The sequence below is a fragment of the Rutilus rutilus genome, assembly GCF_951802725.1.
Source record: "Rutilus rutilus genome assembly, chromosome: 1".
Lineage (NCBI taxonomy): Eukaryota > Metazoa > Chordata > Actinopteri > Cypriniformes > Leuciscidae > Rutilus > Rutilus rutilus.
In genome coordinates, this window is record NC_140209.1 from 77,159,777 (window position 1) to 77,184,272 (window position 24,496).

Below are 24,496 nucleotides of genomic sequence, written 5' to 3' on the forward strand. Positions count from 1 at the left end.
CCTTCTGATCCGTCAAGCACAACTGTTCCTAATGATCCTGTTACCACTAAAGATCCTTCAGATTCATCAAAGACATCTGTTCCTGATGGTTCCACAACTGTTGTAGTTCCTACTGATCAGTCAAGCACATCTGCTCCTAATGGTCCTGCCACCACTAAAGATCCTTCAGATTCATCAAAGACATCTGTTCCTGTTGGTTCCACAACTGTTGTAGTTCCTACTGATCAGTCAAGCACAACTGCTCCTAATGGTCCTGCCACCACTAAAGATCCTTCAGATTCATCAAAGACATCTGTTCCTGTTGGTTACACAACTGTTGTAGTTCCTTCTGATCCGTCAAGCACAACTGCTCCTAATGGTCCTGTTACCACTAAAGATCCTTCGGATTCATCAAATACATCTGTTCCTGTTGGTTCCACAACTGTTGTAGTTCCTTCTGATCCGTCAAGCACAACTGCTCCTAATGGTCCTGTTACCACTAAAGATCCTTCGGATTCATCAAAGACATCTGTTCCTGATGGTTCCACAACTGTTGTAGTTCCTACTGATCCGTCAAGCACAACTGCTCCTAATGGTCCTGCCACCACTAAAGATCCTTCAGATTCATCAAAGACATCTGTTCCTGATGGTTCCACAACTGTTGTAGTTCCTACTGATCAGTCAAGCACAACTGCTCCTAATGGTCCTGCCACCACTAAAGATCCTTCAGATTCATCAAAGACATCTGTTCCTGATGGTTCCACAACTGTTGTAGTTCCTACTGATCAGTCAAGCACAACTGCTCCTAATGGTCCTGCCACCACTAAAGATCCTTCAGATTCATCAAAGACATCTGTTCCTGTTGGTTCCACAACTGTTGTAGTTCCTACTGATCCGTCAAGCACAACTGCTCCTAATGGTCCTGCCACCACTAAAGATCCTTCAGATTCATCAAAGACATCTGTTCCTGTTGGTTCCACAACTGCTGTAGTTCCTACTGATCAGTCAAGCACAACTGCTCCTAATGGTCCTGCCACCACTAAAGATCCTTCAGATTCATCAAAGACATCTGTTCCTGTTGGTTCCACAACTGCTGTAGTTCCTACTGATCAGTCAAGCACAACTGCTCCTAATGGTCCTGCCACCACTAAAGATCCTTCAGATTCATCAAAGACATCTGTTCCTGTTGGTTCCACAACTGCTGTAGTTCCTACTGATCCGTCAAGCACAACTGCTCCTAATGGTCCTGCCACCACTAAAGATCCTTCAGATTCATCAAAGACATCTGTTCCTGTTGGTTCCACAACTGTTGTAGTTCCTTCTGATCCGTCAAGCACAACTGCTCCTAATGGTCCTGTTACCACTAAAGATCCTTCAGATTCATCAAAGACATCTGTTCCTGTTGGTTCCACAACTGTTGTAGTTCCTTCTGATCCGTCAAGCACAACTGCTCCTAATGGTCCTGCCACCACTAAAGATCCTTCAGATTCATCAAAGACATCTGTTCCTGTTGGTTCCACAACTGTTGTAGTTCCTACTGATCCGTCAAGCACAACTGCTCCTAATGGTCCTGTTACCACTAAAGATCCTTCGGATTCATCAAAGACATCTGTTCCTGATGGTTCCACAACTGTTGTAGTTCCTACTGATCCGTCAAGCACAACTGCTCCTAATGGTCCTGCCACCACTAAAGATCCTTCAGATTCATCAAAGACATCTGTTCCTGATGGTTCCACAACTGTTGTAGTTCCTACTGATCAGTCAAGCACAACTGCTCCTAATGGTCCTGCCACCACTAAAGATCCTTCAGATTCATCAAAGACATCTGTTCCTGTTGGTTCCACAACTGTTGTAGTTCCTACTGATCAGTCAAGCACAACTGCTCCTAATGGTCCTGCCACCACTAAAGATCCTTCAGATTCATCAAAGACATCTGTTCCTGTTGGTTCCACAACTGCTGTAGTTCCTACTGATCAGTCAAGCACAACTGCTCCTAATGGTCCTGCCACCACTAAAGATCCTTCAGATTCATCAAAGACATCTGTTCCTGTTGGTTCCAGAACTGCTGCTGTTCCTACAGATCTTTCAAACACAACTGCTCCTAATGGTCCTGTTACCACTAAAGATCCTTCAGATTCATCAAAGACATCTGTTCCTGATGGTTCCACAACTGTTGTAGTTCCTACTGATCAGTCAAGCACAACTGCTCCTAATGGTCCTGCCACCACTAAAGATCCTTCAGATTCATCAAAGACATCTGTTCCTGTTGGTTCCAGAACTGCTGCTGTTCCTACAGATCTTTCAAACACAACTGTTTTGTCACACCGTTCAATCTCAACAGTGCCTTCTTATCAATCAAGCACCATTATTCCTCCTAGTACCATAAACACCACTGCCACTACAGATCTGTCAAGCACAGCTGTACCAACTCATCGCTTGGATGCTATAATTTCAACCAGTACATCAATCACAACTGCTTCAGCTGGCACTACATTATCTGTAGCCAGTGCTGCTGCTAATAAGATCACCACATCCATATTATTTGTGAACTCAACACACTCTAAAAGTGTCACCACCTCAACCACATCTTCACTGCCAACCACTCAACTATCAACTAAAGCCTCCACAGGTTCAGCAGTGCCAGGCGAGGGATTCGTTATTCTGCAGATCCGTTTACAGATAACATATATTGATGCTTACAATAGGCCTGCATCCATGGAGTACCAGACTCTGTCCTTAAACATCACTATTGAGGTGATTTAAGAAATATTTTCACTTTTTATATACTAATATTAAAATAGTTTTTAATAATTCGGTCCAGACTACATTTATAGTGAGTTTAACTTACAGATTAAGTCTGTGTGTTTCTATGCGTTTCTGTAGCTGAATCGAGTGTACCGGGAAATTTTTGGGACCAATTTCCTCAGATGCTACGTCAAAAGATTCTGGTATGTTACAAGGCTCTCATTTATTACCCTTTCTTTCTTTCTTTCTTTCTTTCTTTCTTTCTTTCTTTCTTTCTTTCTTTCTTTCTTTCTTTCCCTCATATACCCAGACCAGAACAAAAGGATTGTACAAATATTTTTTAGAGTTGTTTTGGGTCTGATCATGTACTGCAGGGGGTAACACCTGGTTTCGGGGAGAGGAGAGAATTATCAGATATATTGAAGAGACACCACCCAAAGAGGAGAACAGGATTCTTCTAAGTGTTCAATCTTTCTCATAATACCAATGACTGCAATGAAATTAAGACCATTTTACCAATCACACTGCGACATTTAAAATGGTACCAAACATAAAAGGGAAACAACAATAGATTCAAAAGATACATAATATGCAGTATGTAGATCCTCTCAGTGAACTTTTACTGACTTGACTCAGGGGGAGAGGAAGGGAGGAGGGAGAGGGGGATGCAGAGATAAGGAAGGTGGAAAGTTTGGACAAGACAATGTCCTGTGCTCTTTTTTTAAGGTCTTCTCTCCAGGGTGCATTTTATTGTTTTATTGTAGGGTGAGTTTTATCTCAGCTTTTGTCTTAGCAGGAAAATCAAGTCTTACTCTTTCTTACTCTTCTTTAAGTCACCTTTATTTATATAGTGCTTTATACAATACAGATGGTTTCAAAGCAGCTTAACAGTAATAAACAGTAAAGTAATGATCAATTATGCTAACAGAATTCAATTATGCTATAAAGCAGCTCTAAAAAGACAATAGTGTCATTGTTCAGCTGAAGTCAGTTCAATGTTGATTCAGGGCACTCATTTATAAAACGTGCATACGCACAGATTTGATCTTAGAGTGTGTGTATGCTAAAATTCATTCTTATGGAAAGCTGTGTTTTAATGTTATAACTACAGCGAGGACTGCTTGGTGCATGAATAGCAGAAATACACAACTAAATAGCAGAACTGGTGGTCTGAGAAAATATTTTCGCGTGAATAATGATCAATGATGCACACTAACTCCATCTAAGCAGATGCTTAGCAACACAGATAGTATAATGACAGACACAGAAGGACTCTCTCAGTGATCAAACCACGGTCCATTGGCTGGTTTTATGATGTCCGATGACACTGTACTGTACAGCCTCTCTCTCTCTCTCTCTCTCTCTCTCTCTCTCTCTCTCTCTCACACACACACACACACACAGTACAGTACAGTACAGTACAACCTCTCTCTCTCACACCTCTGTTTTAATGTAATATTACTTTAGCTAAGTGTACGTATGAAACCATGGCATGACCGAACCAAAGCTACAACAACAGAAGTGATATTGGTCAGTTTATATCTGTAGTAGTGGTCATGACCTTTGACTGGAGAGAAGGTTATTTTAATTCAAGTGTATACAGATCCATGGGGGCTATATAAAATATATTAGATAGAGTAAGTGTGGATGCGACCATCTAAGATCCAAGCCAATTACCTCTGTTTAGTGACCAAAAACTGACGAGTTTGTGATCATGAGACCCACATTAAACGGTCGGCGCGAGGACCTCAAAGCGACATAGAGTTGGATGTGAATGGTATGAGAGGTGTCTTTCGTTCCAGCAGACCTAAATAACGTTGCATTACCATGAGCTGTGAGGTATGAATGAATTAAATAGGTGTATGATTGAATAAAAAAATAGATCTTTATTCTAGACCAGCGGTTCCCAAACTTTTTTTCCTGCGCACCCCCTTCTATGTCCCAACCGGGTTGGCGCACCCCCAATCCCCACTTAAAAAAATAACACATCAAAGCTTTGTTTTATCGCCATATAAAGACTCATGTTTAATCATGCGCAAAATAACCAGAGCACGCAGACAATAACAACATCAACAAAGTTTCAATATAATGCAACAAAGCTACGCACAAGCTTCCACTTTTAAGAGGACGAGTGACAGACACAGGCTCAGTAACAGAAAGCACTGTTATTTTCAGCCGTGTAAAAGAAACATTGCAGCAATATTAAATGACCGTAAATGACCGTGGAGATAGCATCATCATCATAACACAACGGTTATGGAATTTAGAACGACAGTACATTGAATTAAATTGCAATGAAGTTACAAACGATCCACAACATTAAAGAGAATATAGGCTCCGAAATAGATAAAAATAAATAAAAACGAGGATCAATCTGATACTTTTCAAGTGCGACAATAAAATTAGCGTACACACGATCCACAACATAATTAAGTAACAAAGAGCATAGGCTCAAACATAAAATAAACAACAATATATAGCCTATATATATATATATATATATATATATATATATAAAAGAGCTCACCAAAGCTGAATTTGTTTGATCAAAAATACAGTAAAACTTGTAATATTTATGAATTTTCAAAATCATTACTTCAGTGTCACATGACCCTTCAGAAATATGAAAACAGTTTGCTGCTTAATATTTTGGAAACTATAATTTTTTTCATGATTCTTTGATGTATACAAATTTCAAAAGAACAGCATTTATTTAAAAACGAAATATCTTGTAACATTACACATGTGACATGTTTTAAGGTCACGTTTGATCACTTTAATGCATCCTTACTGAAAAACAAATCTGACTAACCAACAAATTTTTGAACGGCAGTGGTCATTATTGCAATATAAACACTATCAGACTGATCAACAAGGTATCTCTTCATTTACCAGTCGAAGACGGATCATCTTTCTGCTCTTATACTCCATGCACTGTCAAGGGCTTCATCATATTTGTCGTGGTACCAGTCTTTGCAGCAATTATTTTACCGCAAATACTGCATCGCGCGCTGTTGGCATCAAGCCTGGAGAAATGTAGCCATACTTTTGATCGACTTTTCCACATCTTTATGGTATCGTGTGTGTGTGTGTGCTCGCGTCTCATATGAGTATGTGCGCGGAGAGTTTGTGTGTGTGTGTGTGTGTGTGTGCTCGGGTCACATTGAGTATGTGTATGTGCGCGAGTTTGTGTGTGTGTGTGTGTGTGTGCTCGGGTCACATTGAGTATGTGTATGTGCGCGAGTTTGTGTGTGTGTGTGTCATACAGAAATGTAATATATGTCAATATATGTAAATTACATATATAATGTTAGTGCCCATGTATGTCTGCTGCATATATGAGAATATATGCAAAATTCATATATGTAAAATACATATACATATATGAAACATATATTTCAAAATATATCAAAAATGGCCGTTTTCATGTAAGTGCCATATATTTTCCCGTATATGCACATATATGTAAAATATATGTAAGACGCATATATGTATACATGCATATATGACGCATATATGTATACATGCATATATGACGCATATATGTATACATGCATATATGACGCATATATGTATACATGCATATATGTACTTATTTCTATAGTACATACTTTCACATATATTAGGGATACAAATCTTATATCTGAATGCCTTGAAATTAAATGCCTATAGTTGGAGATTTTGTCTATTGTGTGAATACCAAATATAGTATTTTAATACAATAATGCAGTGTTTTGTCATTTTTGACAAATACATCCACAAAGTACCATAACCATATGCCACGGCTTTAAAAATGCATCAGTATCACATGCATGTACACTGTAAAACTTTTCACTGTAAATTTAGTTAAAATACTGGCAGCTGGGTTGCTATCCACATACTGTATTTTTACAGCACTACTACAGTAAACAGCATTTACAGTACTCCACTGTAATTACCAAATACAGTATATACCACATTTTACATTATTAAACTTGTCGACAGCAATAAATTGTATTTTTACAGGGAATACTGCTTTTATTATTACATAATTAAAATATTATACTTTAAGGTTTCATAAGAGTAGTCACACTAGGAAAAAGAAAACAACATTTTCTGGGTTTTAAAACATTTATTTAGTTAAATTGCCTTCTGTGAACATGTTGGCTGAATTACTTTTTAAACATAAAATGCAATTTTAACACTTAACAACAAACAGGTAACAGTTAGCACTTAAAGGAATAGTTCACCCAAACATTTTAATTAGCACATGATTTACTCACCCTCAAGTCATCCTAGGTCTACATGGCATTCTTCTTTCAGACGAATACAATCAGAGTTCTATTAAAAAATGTCCTGCTCTTCCAAGCTTTATAACGACAGTGAAATGCTGTTTCTTTTTTGAAGTCCATAAAAGTGCAAACGAAATCCCATTCAAAGTCTGCTAGGTTTCGCAGAAGTGAGGACACCTGTAGGCTTACAGTGGTGTTCTTGTTTTGCACAACTTGGCCAGTTTTCTTTGAAGTTACTTGTCCTTACTTTGTTTTTGATCCACGTTCAGGGTTGATGTCAAGAAAGCGTCTAAAAGGCAGAAAAAAACAACAATTAAATATTATTAACTGAAGGTATATATTTTGACAAAGAGAGACAGCACAAAAGCTGTCTAAAACTGAACATAAAAAAAAAAAAAAAAATGCAATGTTGGATGTTGTGAAAAAAAGAAAAAAAATACAATGTTGGATGTTGTGATCAATAACTGATATTTTTTCTGCCCTGGTAAAATACATCAACTCAATGTGTCTGTTTACATGCGCATTGTCAACTAACTAAATTTTTGGAAGTGGGGTTGCCAGATTTAAAGTTTTATTCTACAACTTTTGTCTACTCATCACCCAGCTCATTAACAATATCATCCCCTCATCCGGTGCCATCAGAGTATCAGTAGAAAGGCAGTCTTTAGACTCTCCGTTTATATAGAGCACACACTGCCAGAATCCAGCCCAAACCTTTGTGACAGAAATAATTTAACTTAATTGCAAGCCTTGCAATGTTTATTGCATATATGACAACATGATTTACCAGACTAAAATGCATGTTTGCACCCAAAAATGTAAATTCTGTCATTATTACTCACCCTCAAGACTTTTGTTCATCTTCGGGACACAAATGAAGATATTTTTGATGAAATCTGGTAGTTTTGTCCTTCCATTGATATCAATATCATTGCAACTGTCAAAGCCCAAAAAAGTGGTAAAAACATTGGTAAATATATAGCTACAGTGGTTCAACCTAAATATTGAAGCAGGGTTTCTGCACATTTATTAAAGTCAAATTTAAGGCTTAAGACCTTTTTAAGACCCGAAGAAATCAAAATTAATACCATGCATTAGGGGTGTGCAATATTGACAAAATATGTCTCGATCGATATTTTCAAAGTTTTCTTGATAATAATTAGATAACATTTTACTGATTGTGTTTCTGTGCTTGGTGCCATGGCTTGTTTAGGCCTGTTGACAGCTGACTGACAAAGATATTCATATTTTTCATATTCTATGCAGTGGTCAGTTTACAGCAGTGACAGAAATTAACATTTTTTTATTAAGGGGTAATATTTGCCACCTTAAATTGATTTCAAGGGGCATTTTCACCTATATACGGACATTTGTAGATGTTTCAACAAGATATCTTTCACATCTACTGCAGTCAGATTCACCCGTGTTCACTCTGAAGGAATCACTCACATGGCTGGGCACTTGTATGACACATCAAGGATGTTAAGAGGCTAAAAGCAGGTTTAAAACTTGAAGTCAACAGGGTGCAAATTTTAAAAAGAGGATAACACGGTGTAGGCAACACTGATTTTTGTCGTTGTTCTCTGTATTGACAGCACTCCAAATTTACAAAAAAATTAGCTCAATGTTAAAATTGACCGGAGTTCTCCTTTAAGGTTGCACTAGTTACATGGATTATTTAAACAATGTTTTTACTAGCTTTCTGGGCCTTAAAAGTTGCAAAGACGTTGCTGTCTATGGGTGGTTCAGAAACCTCTCAGATTTCATCAAAAATATCTTAATTTGTGTTCTGAAGATGAACGAAGGTCTTACAGGTTTGGAACGACATGAGGGTGAGTAATTAATGACAGAATTTTCACTAATCCTTCAACTGAAAACAACTTGCACTGACATATCTTAAAATATATGACTGCTATATATATTTATATACAGTGCTATGCATAAGTTTAGACACCCATGCTAAAGTTGACTAAAAAGAGGAATAAAAAGGAATAAAAAATCATCTTTTGGAAATTGAACTTAATGCCTTAATTTAAAAAATTAGGAAAAATCCAACCTTTAAAGACTCCAATTTTCTTTGTGAATGAATAATGTATCGTAAATAAATAAATGTTCTTCCTTAAAATACAGGGTGCATAAGTTTGGACACCCCTATGTTAAATTCCCATAGAGGCAGGCAGATTTTTATTTTTAAGTATTTTTTTTTTTTTTTTTGGGGGGGGATACTATGCATCCTGATAAAGTTCCCTTGGCCTTTGGAATTAAAATAGCCTCACATCATCACATAGCCTTCACCATACCTAGAGATTGGCATGAGGTACTTTCCATAAGATCATCTCTCAATGCAAATCAAACTAGCTATTAGGCTAACTGAAATAAATCTCAATCTCTAGGTATGGTGAATGCTATGTGATGATGTGGGGCTATTTTAATTCCAAAGGCCAAGGGAACTTTATCAGGATGCATAGTATCCTGGATCCATGAAGTAACTGGCCTTTAAAAATACAAATCTGCCTGTCTCTATGGGAATTTAACATAGGGGTGTCCAAACTTATGCACCCTGTATTTTAAGGAAGAACATTTATTTATTTACGATGCATTATTCATAAATTAAGGCATTAAGTTCAGTTTCCAAAAGATGATTTTTTATTCCTCTTTTTAGTCAACTTTAGTATGGGTGTCTAAACTTATGCATAGCACTGTATATATATGAATGGCAAATATGCCAATGACTAACCTCTGAACAAACTCAAGGTGCTGCCTCTTCCTGGTACTGCAAGCTGAAGTTATAGGAGGAGGCAAACAGCGCTGCCAGGCCAGTGATGAAGTCAGGCTGTGATCCTTCACACACACCTTGACCTTCCAAACTTAATATCCAGCACTGGTTGCTTAGAGATTGACCTGTAATGGAATAATAATAATAAAAAAAAAAGAATAAATAAATAATATTAATAATTAAAATAACTACTGTGGGTTCCACTGTGGTTCGATGTAGTTGTCTATTCATAGTTCTATGAATTAAATTTTTCAACTAAAAATTAAAATTGGTTAGAATGCTAAAATGCACTGGCATATAATTTTGTTTGTTTTAAGCATAAACTCACTTAATTTTGACTTATTCTTTAAGAAAACAAGACAATTTTGACGTGTCTATTAAATGCTTCTTCATGTAAGAATTGTAGATATCTGGACTGGAAACAAAATAAAAACACTAATTAAGAAAAACATATTTTGCAGTGGGGTGAGTAAATGATGGCTTTTCATTTTAGGTTTCATCTACCCCTTTAATGTTTACATACCAGGAAATAAATCTGGACTTTCTGGCAAATGTAGATTGCTGGACATCAGCGATGCAAATTCCTGAAACAATTTTTAAAAAGGACAGCACAACCTTGATCAACAGAACCAAAACATAAAACATATTACAAATTAATGAGATTTGCTGAATAATCTCTACTTATCTGCTTGAAGGATAACACCGTCTAACTTCTTTGAATTAGGGAGTAGGCTAGTTGTAGGACCATGGGATGGCAATCAGGAATAGGCCTATTACATTTGAAAACAGCATTAGGAACATGGATTTTCATGTGCTAGCAAAATTCTGACAACGATTCAAAAGCACGATCACAGAACTGACAGAATTTGACAGCATTTTTTTTTTTTTACCACATAGCCTAGACTATAACTGTAACACTACTTAAAAGCACTTACATTAACAATGGCCATCAGATTACAAAGCCTAAAACGAAAAAAATATATATCAAATGCACGTCATGCAAATAGCATGGTAAAGGTTGCCTATTATATGAAATATCGAAGTTAACGTTACTTGGTAAACAGGTGAACAGAGTCAGTGAATTGCTTGCGCGGCCGCGGCATTAAACCGCGTTCGCAAAATCAAACCAAATACGTGAAAACAATGTAGAAACGCAAAAAAAAAAAAAAACGTATATATTGGCTTACCGTATCACTCAGTTGAACAATTCTCCATCTTCTCAAACTCTAAATCCCACGTATCGTCACGCGCAGGTTAGATTATTCAATGACAAATTCTTCCATCCGTCTTCAGGTAGCTGCTACCGTTAACGTCGTCCATTTTCTGCTGCGTCACAGGCAACTAATGTTTGAAACACGAACCGAACCTCAAAAAAGCTTTAAAATTGCTCACAGATTCGCAGACATTGTTTATCTTGATAACAGGAATGATTATTTGTTCAGTTGAATCCCGCTGACAAAACGAGTTTGCCTGTTGTAGCGAGTAGTATGAAGCTGCAGACTCGGAGCCTGCTGCATCTACAGTCCCGCACCCAGAGTCCCGCATTCTCAGACCCCTCGTTTTTCGAGACAGCGCCTCCTATCAAATTAGATCGGATAAACATGTGAAGAACTTAAGCCGAAACGTGAGTATTCAATTTTATTTAGCGAATCATAGACTACCTCATTCGGTTTCTTTTTTAATCAAACTACTTTATAGCTCATCGATACACCAACATATGAATAGTCCATTTAATGTTTGTAAAGTAGTTTGTAACAAAATTTGAGCCGTTAATGTATGTTTTTTCGCCTTTTTTCCCAGAAAATATTTTGATAGCTTACGTTAGCCTTTAACCTTGGACTTACAAGCCATTGTAAAAATTTGATTAAAATTAGTTGACATTAAAGTAGACCAATTAAATACATTAAGTGTGTTAATATCAAAGAATGTCATCATTAATTATTTAATCAGATTCACCATTTTACCTTTTTTTTTAATTACCGGACCTTTTTTCCTAAAACTATTAAGTTGAATTAATTAATGCCGGAGTAATTATTTTACTTTATATAATTTATGTAGACTACTTAAATTAGTTATTATAAAACGTAGTATTAAAATGAATCAATATTAATTTAACTGATATGAAGTTGTTGCCGGCCATTTCCTCCGTGGCCCTACTTATCACCCTAGGTATGCTTGTAATTTGCATTTGCAGAAAAAATATTATTTATTATTACACAATATTTTTGACAATGGCATTCATCTTTTATTTTAGTGAAGTCGAGGAATTTGACAGAGCTATTGCAAAAAGAAGGAACATTCGCCTACCAGAAATTATTTTACCTTATGCATTTACATTTTACATTTATTCATTTAGCAGACGCTTTTATCCAAAGCGACTTATAAATGAGGAGTTTTTTTTTAATGCAACTGAAGACGAAAAGTAAAGTCACTAACACAATTCTTTCCTTTTTTCTTTCCTTTGTCCTGTTTACAGCAAGATGATGCTTAGGTGATCGTTAAATAAAGTACAGAATTGTTTATTATTGGTGTTTTGTCTATTCTTATTTGAGTTTTGCTTTGCATTCAAAATATCAAAAAACAGGTTTTGTAATGTTAGAATGGTATAATGTTAATTAGACCATTATTGAACTGAAAGAAAAATTGGAATTTGAATTTAAAAAAAACATTGTAGCAATACAGTATAATATCACATAATATTTTTCAGAAGATATTCAATATGCAATTGCGACTTTATTTCTCAGAATTGCGACTTTATATCTCGCAATTCTGAGAAAAAGTCACAACTCTGACTTGATATATTGCAATTGTGAGAAAAAAAAATCAGAATTGTGAGATAAAAAGTCGCAATTATTATTATTTATTTATTATTCAGTGGCGGAGTCAAGCTTCCATAGTAATTGTATCCCTTCCATCAGTAATTTTCTTTCAATTACACCCACGCTCAAAAAATAACTACTGGGTAATTTGTTAGTCAGAGAACACAATGAGTTTTTTTTGGCACATGCATTAAGCAGGGAACACAAATATTTATTTGGATAACTTTAAATAAAACGAGACCGTATTGCATCCTATTGTTTTCAATGGCATTTGGATAAGGGTGTTATACGATTTTCCGAACAGCAGGAGGCGCTGTCTCGAAAAATGAGGGGTCTGAGAATGCGGGACTCTGGGTGCGGGACTGTAGATGCAGGCTCCGAGTCTGCAGCTTCATAATGTTGGTTGTAGCTGCCTAACGTCTGTCTGCTGCTGCTCGCATGACGCGTCACATTTGAACTGAATTGAGCGCGAAAGAAATCAATCCCACAATGCAATGCCTTTTCAGTCAGTATGATGGTGGTAACGAATTTATCAGGACGAAAACAGAAATGTGCTGTATATTTACAGCTGTTCTGTAAAAGATACAGCTTAATACTGTATTATGGAAATACAGTACAATTCTGTAAGAAATTCGTTGTAAATTTACAGTAAAGGGTTTCAGTGTATGTTTACATACATTTATTAAATATGTTGAAAACAAATATGTATGTCACATATTTATAATTAATGTTGTCCATATATGCGAGAAACCAATACTATACTGTAATATATGCAGATATATGGTATCATATACATATATGGATGAACTCAAATATTTTCTTCACATGTTTGGACACATAAATGTTCATATATGTTGCAGGCATATATTGTGTTCTCAGATAAGTCAAATATATGTAGAGATATATGTTGCAGGCATATATTGTGTACTCAGATAAGTCAAATATATGTGTTGCAGTCATATATTGTGTTCTCAGATAAGTGAAATATATGTATAGATATATGTTGCAGGCATATATTGTGTTCTCAGATAAGTTAAATATATGTAGAGATATATGTTGCAGTCATATATTGTGTTCTCAGATAAGTCAAATATATGTAGATATATGTTGCAGTCATATATTGTGTTCTCAGATAAGTCAAATATATGTAGAGATATATGTTGCAGGCATATATTGTGTTCTCAGATAAGTCAAATATATGTAGATATATGTTGCAGGCATATATTGTGTTCTCAAATAAGTCAAATATATGTATAGATATATGTTGCAGTCATATATTGTGTTCTCAGATAAGTCAAATATATGTATAGATATATGTTGCAGGCATATATTGTGTTCTCATATATGTCAAATATATGTATAGATATATGTCATGCTATTTAAAATATAAGTACATATATGGCCATATATTACATTTTTGTATGGGCATGTGCTCACGTTTCATATAAGTATGTGCGTGGAGAGTTCGTGTGTGCGCGCGCGCGTCTCACATGAGTATGTGCACGGAGAGTTCCGCGCGTCTCATGTGTGTAGAGTTTGCTTGTATGTGCGTGAGCGACTTTAGGTGTGTCGTTGTGCATTTCATATGTATTTGTTTTATCAAAAACTAATAAATTATAGTTTTTTATTTAAAATAAAAGGAAAGGGAATTTACAAAGGAAATGTTTACTGCTCATGTTTTTTATTGTATGGAAAAATCCCACTTAAAAAAACAGACCGCCATTACATTTAAGCATATCACACTTTGGGAATCCCTGTTCTAGACTTAAACTGAGAGATTGTCTCAAACAGTGCTAGGAAGGCTATTCCATAGTTGAATTGTAGTCTCTGTGCTATGATAGGGCCTAATTCCTCACTGAAACTCCTTTAGCCCCTTTCACACAGCGCATTGAACCCGGGAAATTGCCGGCAAATTGCCGGAACGCCTTCTGTGTGAACGCAAACACGACCCGGGTTTAATCCCGGGATCGATGCCGGGTTGGGGACCTAGTAACATTGCCGTGTTCAGACCCGGGACGCGCGCTGTGTGAACAAAAGCCGTAATAATGCCGTGTCGTAGTGATGACGCTGAAGCGCGGGATCGTTCGCCAGCTGTGAAACGGTACGAAATGCGCAATTTTATGATCGAATCAGAGAAATAAATGCACAAGCGTGGTTTCTCGAGAGAGAAATCGCAGCTCATAAGCAAACTGAAGACGCTGCTGAGACATTACAAGTCACATCGATGTCACGTGTCTTTCCGGGACATACACGGGACATACACGGGTTGTGTGTGAACGCGCTCTCTGATTCCGGAAAATCACTGGCAGTGTGAATGAACCAAAATCAAATGAACCCGGGTCAAATCCCGGGTCACTTTATCCGTGTATTTTCCGGAATCTCTGTGTGAAAGGGGCTTTAGATAACTACCAAATTAAAAAAAAATTTGAGATGTGTCCTTGGGAAATGGTAAAGTAATAACGTTCAGGAGATGTTCTGAGATTAAAGGTAACTATTTTTTATTAGCTTAGTGGGTATAGGACATCCAGCACACATGTTGTTGGTTTTGATGCTGTATGTTCTGTTGACATTCTGTTCCTTGTCAATCTGGCCACTATACTAAATAAATACCTGGGATTGTCTCTATTGCCCTGAAATATGCAGATCTCAGAGCTTTCAGATAAAAACACCATCCCAACATTTCACCAGATTTGTAATGAAAAGCATTCATCAATTAATTGAGACTTAAAGCTCTCTCTGCACACTGTAAACAATTGTTGTAAAAAACGGCGAAATTTTACAGTAACATGATGTTTTCCATTTAAAAAATGCATTCTGGGTGATATTTGTTGTTTTTGAGAAAGTAGCCTACAGGAACATACTGTGAATTAACAGCGCTCAAAGTCAACTCTCAGAGGCTGTGTTCCAATCACACCCTATACCCTCATTCACTATTCCCTACAGTAGTGCACTAATATAGTCCACTTGACTGAGTGAATAATTTCATAGCTAATTCAGTTCATTTTCGAGGTTAATTGAGACACTGAGGAACACCTGCTGTTAACAAGCAGAATCACTGAAGAAAAGAGGAAAAAAAGATTAAATCAAGATAAAAGACATTAAAGCTTAGCAAAAGATCTAAAAGGAGGATTAAACAACTCTACAAACAGCATTACCAGCTCCACTTATTACTAACCAGATTTACTTTATTTCTGTCAGACTTCTACAGAAGTTCTTATTAAAAGGTGACAGAGGTTTAGATGTCATTTTATTTTAATTTGATGGTGATCAGTGATTGCTTTAGTTGGGCTCTTGACCCTTGACTTTTAAACATTGGTTTTTCTTTGGCTGCGATAGCTGTGTTTTTTAAAATACATTTGCTATGACAAAAAAGCTGAAAGAAATCAGGATCAGACGACAATGGCTGTTTGTTAATGGTCACAGTCATCATCTACTGGCCCAATTCACTGATCTCATTTATTGTCTAATGTATTTATCTGTCTGTGATTGGCTGAAGTGCATCAGTCCTGTCTGTTATTGGCTGAAGTGCATCAGTCCTGTCTGTTATTGGCTGAAGCGCATTAGATCTGTCTGTTATTGGCTGAAGCGCATCAGATCTGTCTGTGATTGGCTGAAGCGCTTCAGACCTGTCTGTGATTGGCTGAAGCGCTTCAGATCTGTCTGTGATTGGCTGAAGCGCATCAGACCTGTCCGTGATTGGCTGAAGCGCTTCAGATCTGTCTGTGATTGGCTGAAGCGCTTCAGATCTGTCTGTGATTGGCTGAAGCGCATCAGACCTGTCTGTGATTGGCTGAAGTGCATCAGACCTGTCTGTTATTGGCTGAAGCGCTTCAGACCTGTCTGTGATTGGCTGAAGCGCATCAGATCTATCTGTTATTGGCTGAATCGCTTCTGACCTGTCTGTGATTGGCTGAAGCGCTTCAGATCTGTCTGTGATTGGCTGAAGTGCATCAGACCTGTCTGTGATTGGCTGAAGTGCAGGGCTCCACCACAGTAGTTTGAAAAGTGTCTGTCAGAGGTCAGCTCGCCCTGTTGTCCGTCGGCACCTTTGTCAAAGTACTTTGTACTTTTGGTGAAAAATAAATGTAGTGAAGTTGAATACTTTATTTTTATTCTACTCAAGTAACCCTAACCCTAAGTACCACAATTTAATTATACTCAAGAAAGTAAAAAAAAAAAAAATCTACTCAAGTACTGTAACAAAAGTATTTGTAATTAGTTACTTTCCACCTCTGCTGTGATTTGACATCCAGAAAATATGAAGGATTTTAAAAAGTTTATTCTCCGAACACTAGGGGTGGGCGGATCGATCCTGAAGTATCGATACTATCGATACTGACGTGGTATCGAAAAGGATCGATCCTCACGTAAAAATATCGATCCAAATGTGTGTTTTTTTACCAGTCATTTTTTATTAATTTACCACGCAATTCAGTGCGTAAAACAGGGGTGTCAAACTCATTTTCACTGAGGGCCACTTCAGCATTATGGCTGCCCTCAAAGGGCCGGTTGTAACTGTACGATTTTTTAAATGTTCATATATTGTCTCTTTATTTGATTATTTCTTATTTAAGTTACAAATATTAAGATATAATTATAATCTAGTATAATCAAATATGTATATTATTTTTTATTAAGGTTTTCAAACATAAAAAATAACAAAAAATAACAGACAAAAAGACCCTTCATAAAACAGAAATCTTAGCAATGTGTAAAATTAATCAAAAATACTATAGAGAGGGAAGACGTACACAAAGCCAACCATTGTTACAAAGTGTAGTCACAATAATTACAGAAAGTGATTATTACAGATCAGGAAGCCATAAATAAATAATTAGTCCTTCTGGTTTGACAAAAAAGTAAAAACTGGTTCCCACATCTTATCGAATTTTGCAGGGTTCCCGGAGATGGAGTATCTAATTCTTTCAAGATGTAACGTAGAAGTGAGTCCAGTCCAGTTTTTTGTTGATTGTTGAGATTCATTGGCTGATTCTTGATGTCTGTGTGTGTCCAACTGAAGCCATAGCTCAATTATTTTTAGAGAATGATGAGTTTAAAAAATCCTTCATAACCGATTGTGCAGCACAACACATTTTTGATAAGGGATTAGACACGGGATGAGATCGATGATCTAAACATTATCTGATGAGATCATAATCAGCAACACCTGATCTTATTTTTGTTGGCTTTGTTTCTGCCACAACAAATGTGTCTTAAAAACACACAGTTACAGCAAACAAAGAAAAGCTAGTGTTAAAGTCAAGGGTCAAGAGCCCAACTAAAGAAAACACTGATCTCCATAATGGTAACGTCAAATGAAACAAAACAACGTCTAAACCTCTGTTAATTCCCAAAAGGAATTTCTGTAGACGTATGAACAAATAAATAAAGTCAATCTGGTTAGTAATAAGTGAAGCTGTAATGCTGTTTGTGGAGTTGTTTAATCCTCCTTTGCTGAGATCTTTAGAGATTTAATGTCTTCTTGAAGTCAGCTGTAGTTCTTGTGTTTCGCTTTTTTATCTTCTTGTTGTTCCTCTGTCCTTCAGTGATTCTGCTTGTTAACATCAGTGGCACGTTCAAGTTCAAACCGGTGCGCAACGTTTTGCTACGGTTTCCGGGTTGAACGTCATGTTTCCTGGAGATGGCGTGCACCGGGGTTTGAGATACGTTTTCTCTTGTTTGGTGGGTGTGTCAGAACTGCAGTCCAATCAGCAGCAACATGTATATAAAGCACGCGGTATTAAAGTGAACTCGCACAATGGGTTCAAGGAAAGTAATTTACAAATGTGTTGATGCAGCTCGGTATACGCAACAACTGAGGATATTAGAAGACATGTTTGTCGTAAGTTTTATTGTAAAAATATAGGATATCAACATAATGATGTAGTTGTTTATATTTTTAGCTTCATTGCAAGTGTATGGCATTTGGTATAGAAATAAACAATGCTTTTCCTAAAAATGAGAAAGAAAATACAGGGTATTAAAACAGTATGTGAGTCAGTATGTGAGGCTAAATAGATGTGTTTTAGTCTGAATTAGGTAAGATGTGTGCTTCAGTTTCAGCAATCCCGTCACTCGATTGGGATGTTCTCTTTTGTTCTGGGCGGCAAGTGCAGTAACTGTAACATCGGGCATATTTTGTAGTATTAAACACATATTTATACCGACTTCATCAGGCTCAGAAAATTCTTCACAAAGAACACAAAGAATGGCCTTCTCAGCTGCCATACTTGCAACTCTTGCGTCATCAGAACAGTGTGTTCAACGCATCACCGTTTCTGTTTAAAAAACGTTGTGCAACGTTTTGTCGGGGCTGAACGCAGCCCAGGTGTTCATCACTAATGCTCAATCATCAGTTAATCAATCACTGAATTATATCATTAGCTTCAACACTGCTTCAGTGTTACTCCAACAGTCTGTAGTGTGGACACACAAGTGTTCATTTAAAACTGGAAATTTTACAGTGGGGTTAAAAGGGTTAAAACTGTTTTAAAAAAAACAAAAAAAAAACAGAGTGAAGCGTAATTTAACAGTAATCAACTGTAAATTATTTTATGGCATAAAACTGTAGAAAAAAACAGCAATTTACTGGCAGCTGTAGATTACTGTTATTTTACCGCACAATTTTTTACAGTTTTCTGTCATTTTTTTCACTTTCCACTTTCATTCTGAGTGCAGCTACAGTTAATGCAGAGCTTTTAGTTTTTTTACTTTCAATCTATTCACTGACAGGACTGTTTCTTAGTTGCTTTTTAAGGATGTTCACACTTAGCTTCACTATTTCTATTTCTATTTCTATTTCAGAAGTTGTTTCTTTTTACCTAGATGTCTCAGCAGAAATTTGAGACATTTTCAAATGAAATTAAATCATATCACATTTCAAATTACAACTTTTTTTTTTTTTGCCAAATCATGCAGCCCCAATTCAAACGTGAAGTAAATAGTAGTATAACCTAAATTAACCTTAAAATGCCTGAGCTACTGTAATGCATTACATATTTTTACTCTCTAAGTAAATATTGAAATGCAATAAAAAATCAAGACAGAGAGCAAAATCACATCTGCACTTTCATTGTAGTAATTTAGGTATTTTCATATCTAATGTTTTTATTTATTTTTGTCCTCCAGGCCTGGGTCAGTAGGTGTGGATACAGAACTTATTTTTAAAAACCAGACTGTGCTTCCAAATGCAACAAGCGTTCAAGACACTCTTAAAACAGCAATTGATGATTCAAAAGTGTTCCTTGTTTCCGTGATTCCCTCGAGCATCTCTGTTGGTGAGTTCCTCATTTGTCCCGAACTGTTTTTGAAAGTCGATAATGATTTGCTGGAATTGTCTCTTCAGTCTTTGGCTCATACTTGTTTCCCTTTACTTTCAGTGGAACAGCAAGACTCAACTTTGACCACCAGACAAACACAGACATCACAAAGTGTTCCTACAACACAAACATCCTCTGCTGTGGCGCCGGTTCTGTCTAGTGTGCTGTTCATGCTTTTGCTTCTGCTATGGAATCAAACACTGTAACTGCAGCATTTTTCTTCAATGTCATATTCAAACCTACAATTAATATTATAAAAACTCTTTTATCTGGTATTGTGGAACATTACTATTACTCTTGGTTTTCTTATGGAAAAAGTGTGACATACAATCATTAAAAACTGTCCTTTCAGGCATTTCTTGGGACAACTGTGGAATTTCAGTGCTTCTTGTGATGAACAATTACAATATCCATAATGTTTGTATCCATAAGATTATTGCTTTTTATTTCCATAGATGTTACAATAAATTGAAGTGCAATATTACATTTATTAAATTCTCAGATGCTTTATCTAAAGTCAAGTCAAGTCATCTTCATTTATATAGCGCTTTTAACAATGTAGATTGTTTCAAAGCAGCTTTACAGAGATACACGTATAATTTAAGGTAGTAGAGATAGTTTTATAGTGGTTCTTTAATAAAGTTATTTTCCAGCTAAACATGACATGAAGTGACATGAAAGGTGAGGTATCACCTTTTTCCTTCATCATTTCATGTATTCCCTGGGAATTGAACCTATGACTGGCTTTGCTATCACTGTGTGTGAGCAGCAGGAACACATTGCTGTTGAATATCACTTTTCTCAAATAGATCATGACCTCCCATCACCATTACTCAAATCGGCCTTGCCCATTATGAGGACGACCCACCATCCAATAAGTCTCCATCACTGCTTCAACCACTTGGACTCAAGAATCTTTGGTGCTTCTCTTATTACTGCGCAGCTTTATCAGAATTGTCTCCCTGCAGAAGTTTCAGAGAGAAGTTTCTCTCTGCATTGATGCTTAATAGCAGCCAGCAGAAAGTCACTTGTGAAGCAGCAAAGTGACCCAACAAACCATTTGATATTTAACTCTTAAGAAATGCATTAAAAAAAACAAGGATGCATGTCAGTTTGATTGGTTACACTCAGCTCTCTACTAAGCATATACCCCTGTGTTAATTACATTAAAATAAGAGTTTCACTATTCCTTAAACTTTCAGTATTACCACTCTTTTTAAAGGAAATATTTAATTCTCAATGAAAAATCTCATGTCGTAATTTAGATATATTTTTAAGATGGAAGAATGCGGTTTTACAGATGCTAGAAACATGGCTTTCAAATGAAAGATTGGTATCAAAGAGCGCACCCAGGTTCCTAGCCAACGACGAAGACTTAACAGAGCAGCCATCAAGTGTTAGATAGTGTTGTTACTTATCAATTGTTAGACAGTATTCTGGGTTATTACGTGCAGAGGTCCTAGCCAGCGATGAAGACTTGCCATTGCATGTTTGACAAATCAACAGCTTCAGAGAAACCGACAAGTGACCAATCCTAAGTTGCGACTTCACTGCATGCATTCTACCAGCACTGCTTCCTACTGTTTCCTTCCTTTCCTGCTGTGTAACAACAAAAGGGATATGCGCCACCCAATGGTCAAAGTTGACACAATGAACCTTAGAGGGCACGAGCAGAAAAAAATATATATTGTTACAACCCTGCGAATCTGGTGAAAAGTCAATCTTCCCGATTGAGATTGTGCAAGTGAACGCAATCATAATTTTTATTTAGGTTACGACATCCAGGATAAGCACAAGTAAGTACAACTTTGATGAACAAAACAACACACGGGTCTTCCCTCTATGTTGAAAACAAACACAGCGTCAGCTCATGTGTGAGTCTGCTGCTGTGCATACGTCATTAAGTGACAGGAAGCTCATGCTCCAGACTGCTATGAATGCACTCGGAACTATATGCTGAGGCTGTGAATTACATGTAAAAATTAGATTAGATTAGATTAGATTCAACTTTATTGTCATTACACAAGTACAGGTACAAGGCAACGAAATGCAGTTTAGGTCTAACCAGAAGTGCAATAGCAGCAAGTGCAGGATATACAGTGGTTCCATAAGTGCAGAACATGGATATGTACTGAATAAATATAGAGTTGAATACTATTATAAACAAAAATTTACAGATAGATTGTCCTATGAATATAATATACAGATAACTATTACTGTGAACAGAGTTTACAGCTAGATATGTACTGAATATAATAATATACAGATGGCTATTACTATAAACAGAATGTTTACAGATAGATATGTACTGAATATAATATACAGATGGCTGTTACTATAAACAGAATTTTACAGATAGATATGTACTATGAATATATATACAGATGGCTATTACTATAAACAGAATGTGAGCATAATATACAGATGGCTATTACTATAAACAGAATTTAACAAATAGATATATGTATAAGTTAGGCTAATGAGCAGTATAACAATGGATTTAAAGTAGTGCAAATAAAGTTTGGACAGAAGCTATCCGAGTGAAAGTGCAGTGGAAAGTAATTGCATATTACAGTTAAGGTACGATATTGCAATGTATATATAAACAGTCGGTACTGTAAATAAACAGTCGGCAGTGCAAATTGAGCATATTCCAGTCAAGGTAGTAGTGCAAGATGCATATGTAAACAGTTGTTACTGTAATAACAGTCAGCAGTCAGCAGTTGTAAAAATGTTGTAAATGATGTTCAGTTTCTTGCATAGGCAGATGGTTTTGCTTCTTAAGACCTCAATGTATCGTCAGGAGCCGTGGGTATTAATTGGCCCCTGCTCTGTGTGACCAAAACAAAATGTGACCAAAACCCAAACTCTCCTGTGTCACCTTCGGGCTACGAGCATCAACCAAGACAGACCCTCTTCCCAATCCTGATTCAATTAACACAGTAAGTGCGTAACAACGACATCAGAGACTGATACAAACGCTCTAACGTACCTTGACTCAGAGCGTTATATGCGCAAGACTGGTTGTACATTCCAGATGTAAAACTGGTCCCTCAATTGCTCTGAATGATCTTGGGCATACCGAAATTAGAAATAAATTGTTTTAAAACTTTGACCACAGCCTTGGTAGTCATCTTACACAGGGGATAGGCCGCGGGATAACACATTGCTTGGAAGAGCTTGTTAATGATCTCAAGGCAGTTGGGACCACAGTCACCAAGCAAACCTCTGGTAAGGCAAGGCAAGTTTATTTACATAGCACATTTCATACACAATGGTAATTCAATGTGCTTTACATAGAAGGAATAAAAATAATAAAAATAAATAATAATAATAAAAAAGGAAATAAAATACAGTGCAAACAGTCAGACGAACAGTGGCACAGTGCTCATTCATTAAATGAATAAAGGATTATATACCAGTAATAATACTTTAAAATCAATCCTAAATCTAACTGGGATCCAGTGTAAAGACGGACTGGTGTGATGTGTTCATATGTTCTGGTTTTGCACTGCGTTCTGTATGAGCTGACACTGTCTTATGAGTTTGACGCGATTTTATTGGGATCGATTGCTCCTGTCTGCCTCGCTGCCTGCTGTGAGTGTGTTTGCTTCGGTGCTGTAAGCTCCGTCTTAGCCTCGTATTTCTTTGTTTTGAACCATCATTTACTACAATTTGTAGTTGTTTATACTAAATACAGCTTACCCAACATCTCAGATTGACATCGCTAGCTTCCGTTACTACTAACACAACACGCTAATTAAGTTGGCTTGAGAAAGCCAACTTACTGATATTGTACTTAAACTTATTAAGTTGGCTTGAGAAAGCCAACATATTGAAATCCTATTTAAACTTATTAAGTTGGCTTGAGAGAGCCAACTTACTGAAATCCTATTTAAACTTATTATTATTATTATTATTATTATTCTTCTGTTAAAAACTGTTGACTCAAACTCGTCCTAGAGCTTTAACTCTACATACTCCAAACTCGGCTCACACACTCAAACTGATCTGAAGTTAGTTGCTTTATCTTTTCAGACTGATCGGACTTACGGTTTTCCTACAAATGACGATCAAAACTCGGAAAAACTCCCATTGACTTAACATTGGGCATTCTAAAAAAATTCAAACTCACCAACCGACAAAAATTTAAATCTAAATCCCTTGAAAACTAATTCAAACTGCCATTCTATATATATTAGCCAATGAAACTCATTTAAACTAATAAACTCTAATCTCATACACTTATAAACTAATTAACTTAAATTTAATAACTAATTAACTAATAAACTCATGAATTCATAGACTTATGAACTCTTAAACTCATAAATTAATACATTCTGAACTCTAAACTCATTTAAACTTATAAACTCTAAACTCAAAAACTTGTACACTTATAAACTCTAAACTCATAAACTCTGAGTGTGTGTGTGTGTGTGTGTGTGTGTCTGAGTGAGTGTGTGAGCGAGGTAGTCTGTGTGAGTGTGTGTGTGTGTGTGTGTGTGTGTGTGTGTGTGTGTGTTTGTTTGTTTGTTTGTATCTATCTAACTTATTTATATATCTATCATAAACTTCAAACTACTTTAA

At 36.5% G+C, this 24,496-nt stretch overlaps 1 protein-coding gene and 1 long non-coding RNA gene across 3 annotated transcripts; one reads left to right on the forward strand and one right to left on the reverse strand.

Moving 5' to 3' along the window:
• Positions 1-31: 31 nt before the first annotated feature.
• Positions 32-20,428, forward strand: LOC311305224 (uncharacterized protein; the record flags this gene model as incomplete). Its single annotated transcript, XM_084432797.1, has 5 exons — positions 32-88; positions 985-2,733; positions 2,863-2,927; positions 19,719-19,867; positions 19,970-20,428. The coding sequence occupies 5 exons, from the start codon at positions 32-34 to the stop codon at positions 20,113-20,115; spliced, it is 2,166 nt and encodes a 721-aa protein (XP_084288923.1). The 3' UTR covers positions 20,116-20,428.
• LOC311289610 lies at positions 7,259-11,312 on the reverse strand. 2 transcript variants are annotated; one of them, XR_014627166.1, is made up of 6 exons: positions 10,959-11,310; positions 10,707-10,734; positions 10,295-10,541; positions 9,733-9,896; positions 7,838-7,932; positions 7,259-7,284 (listed from the first exon to the last, which is right to left on the reverse strand). It is a non-coding gene; the product is annotated as an uncharacterized lncRNA (long non-coding RNA). The 2 variants fall into 2 exon arrangements; XR_014627165.1 differs by lacking the exon at positions 10,707-10,734 and having other exon boundaries at positions 10,959-11,312.
• Positions 20,429-24,496: the final 4,068 nt, after the last annotated feature.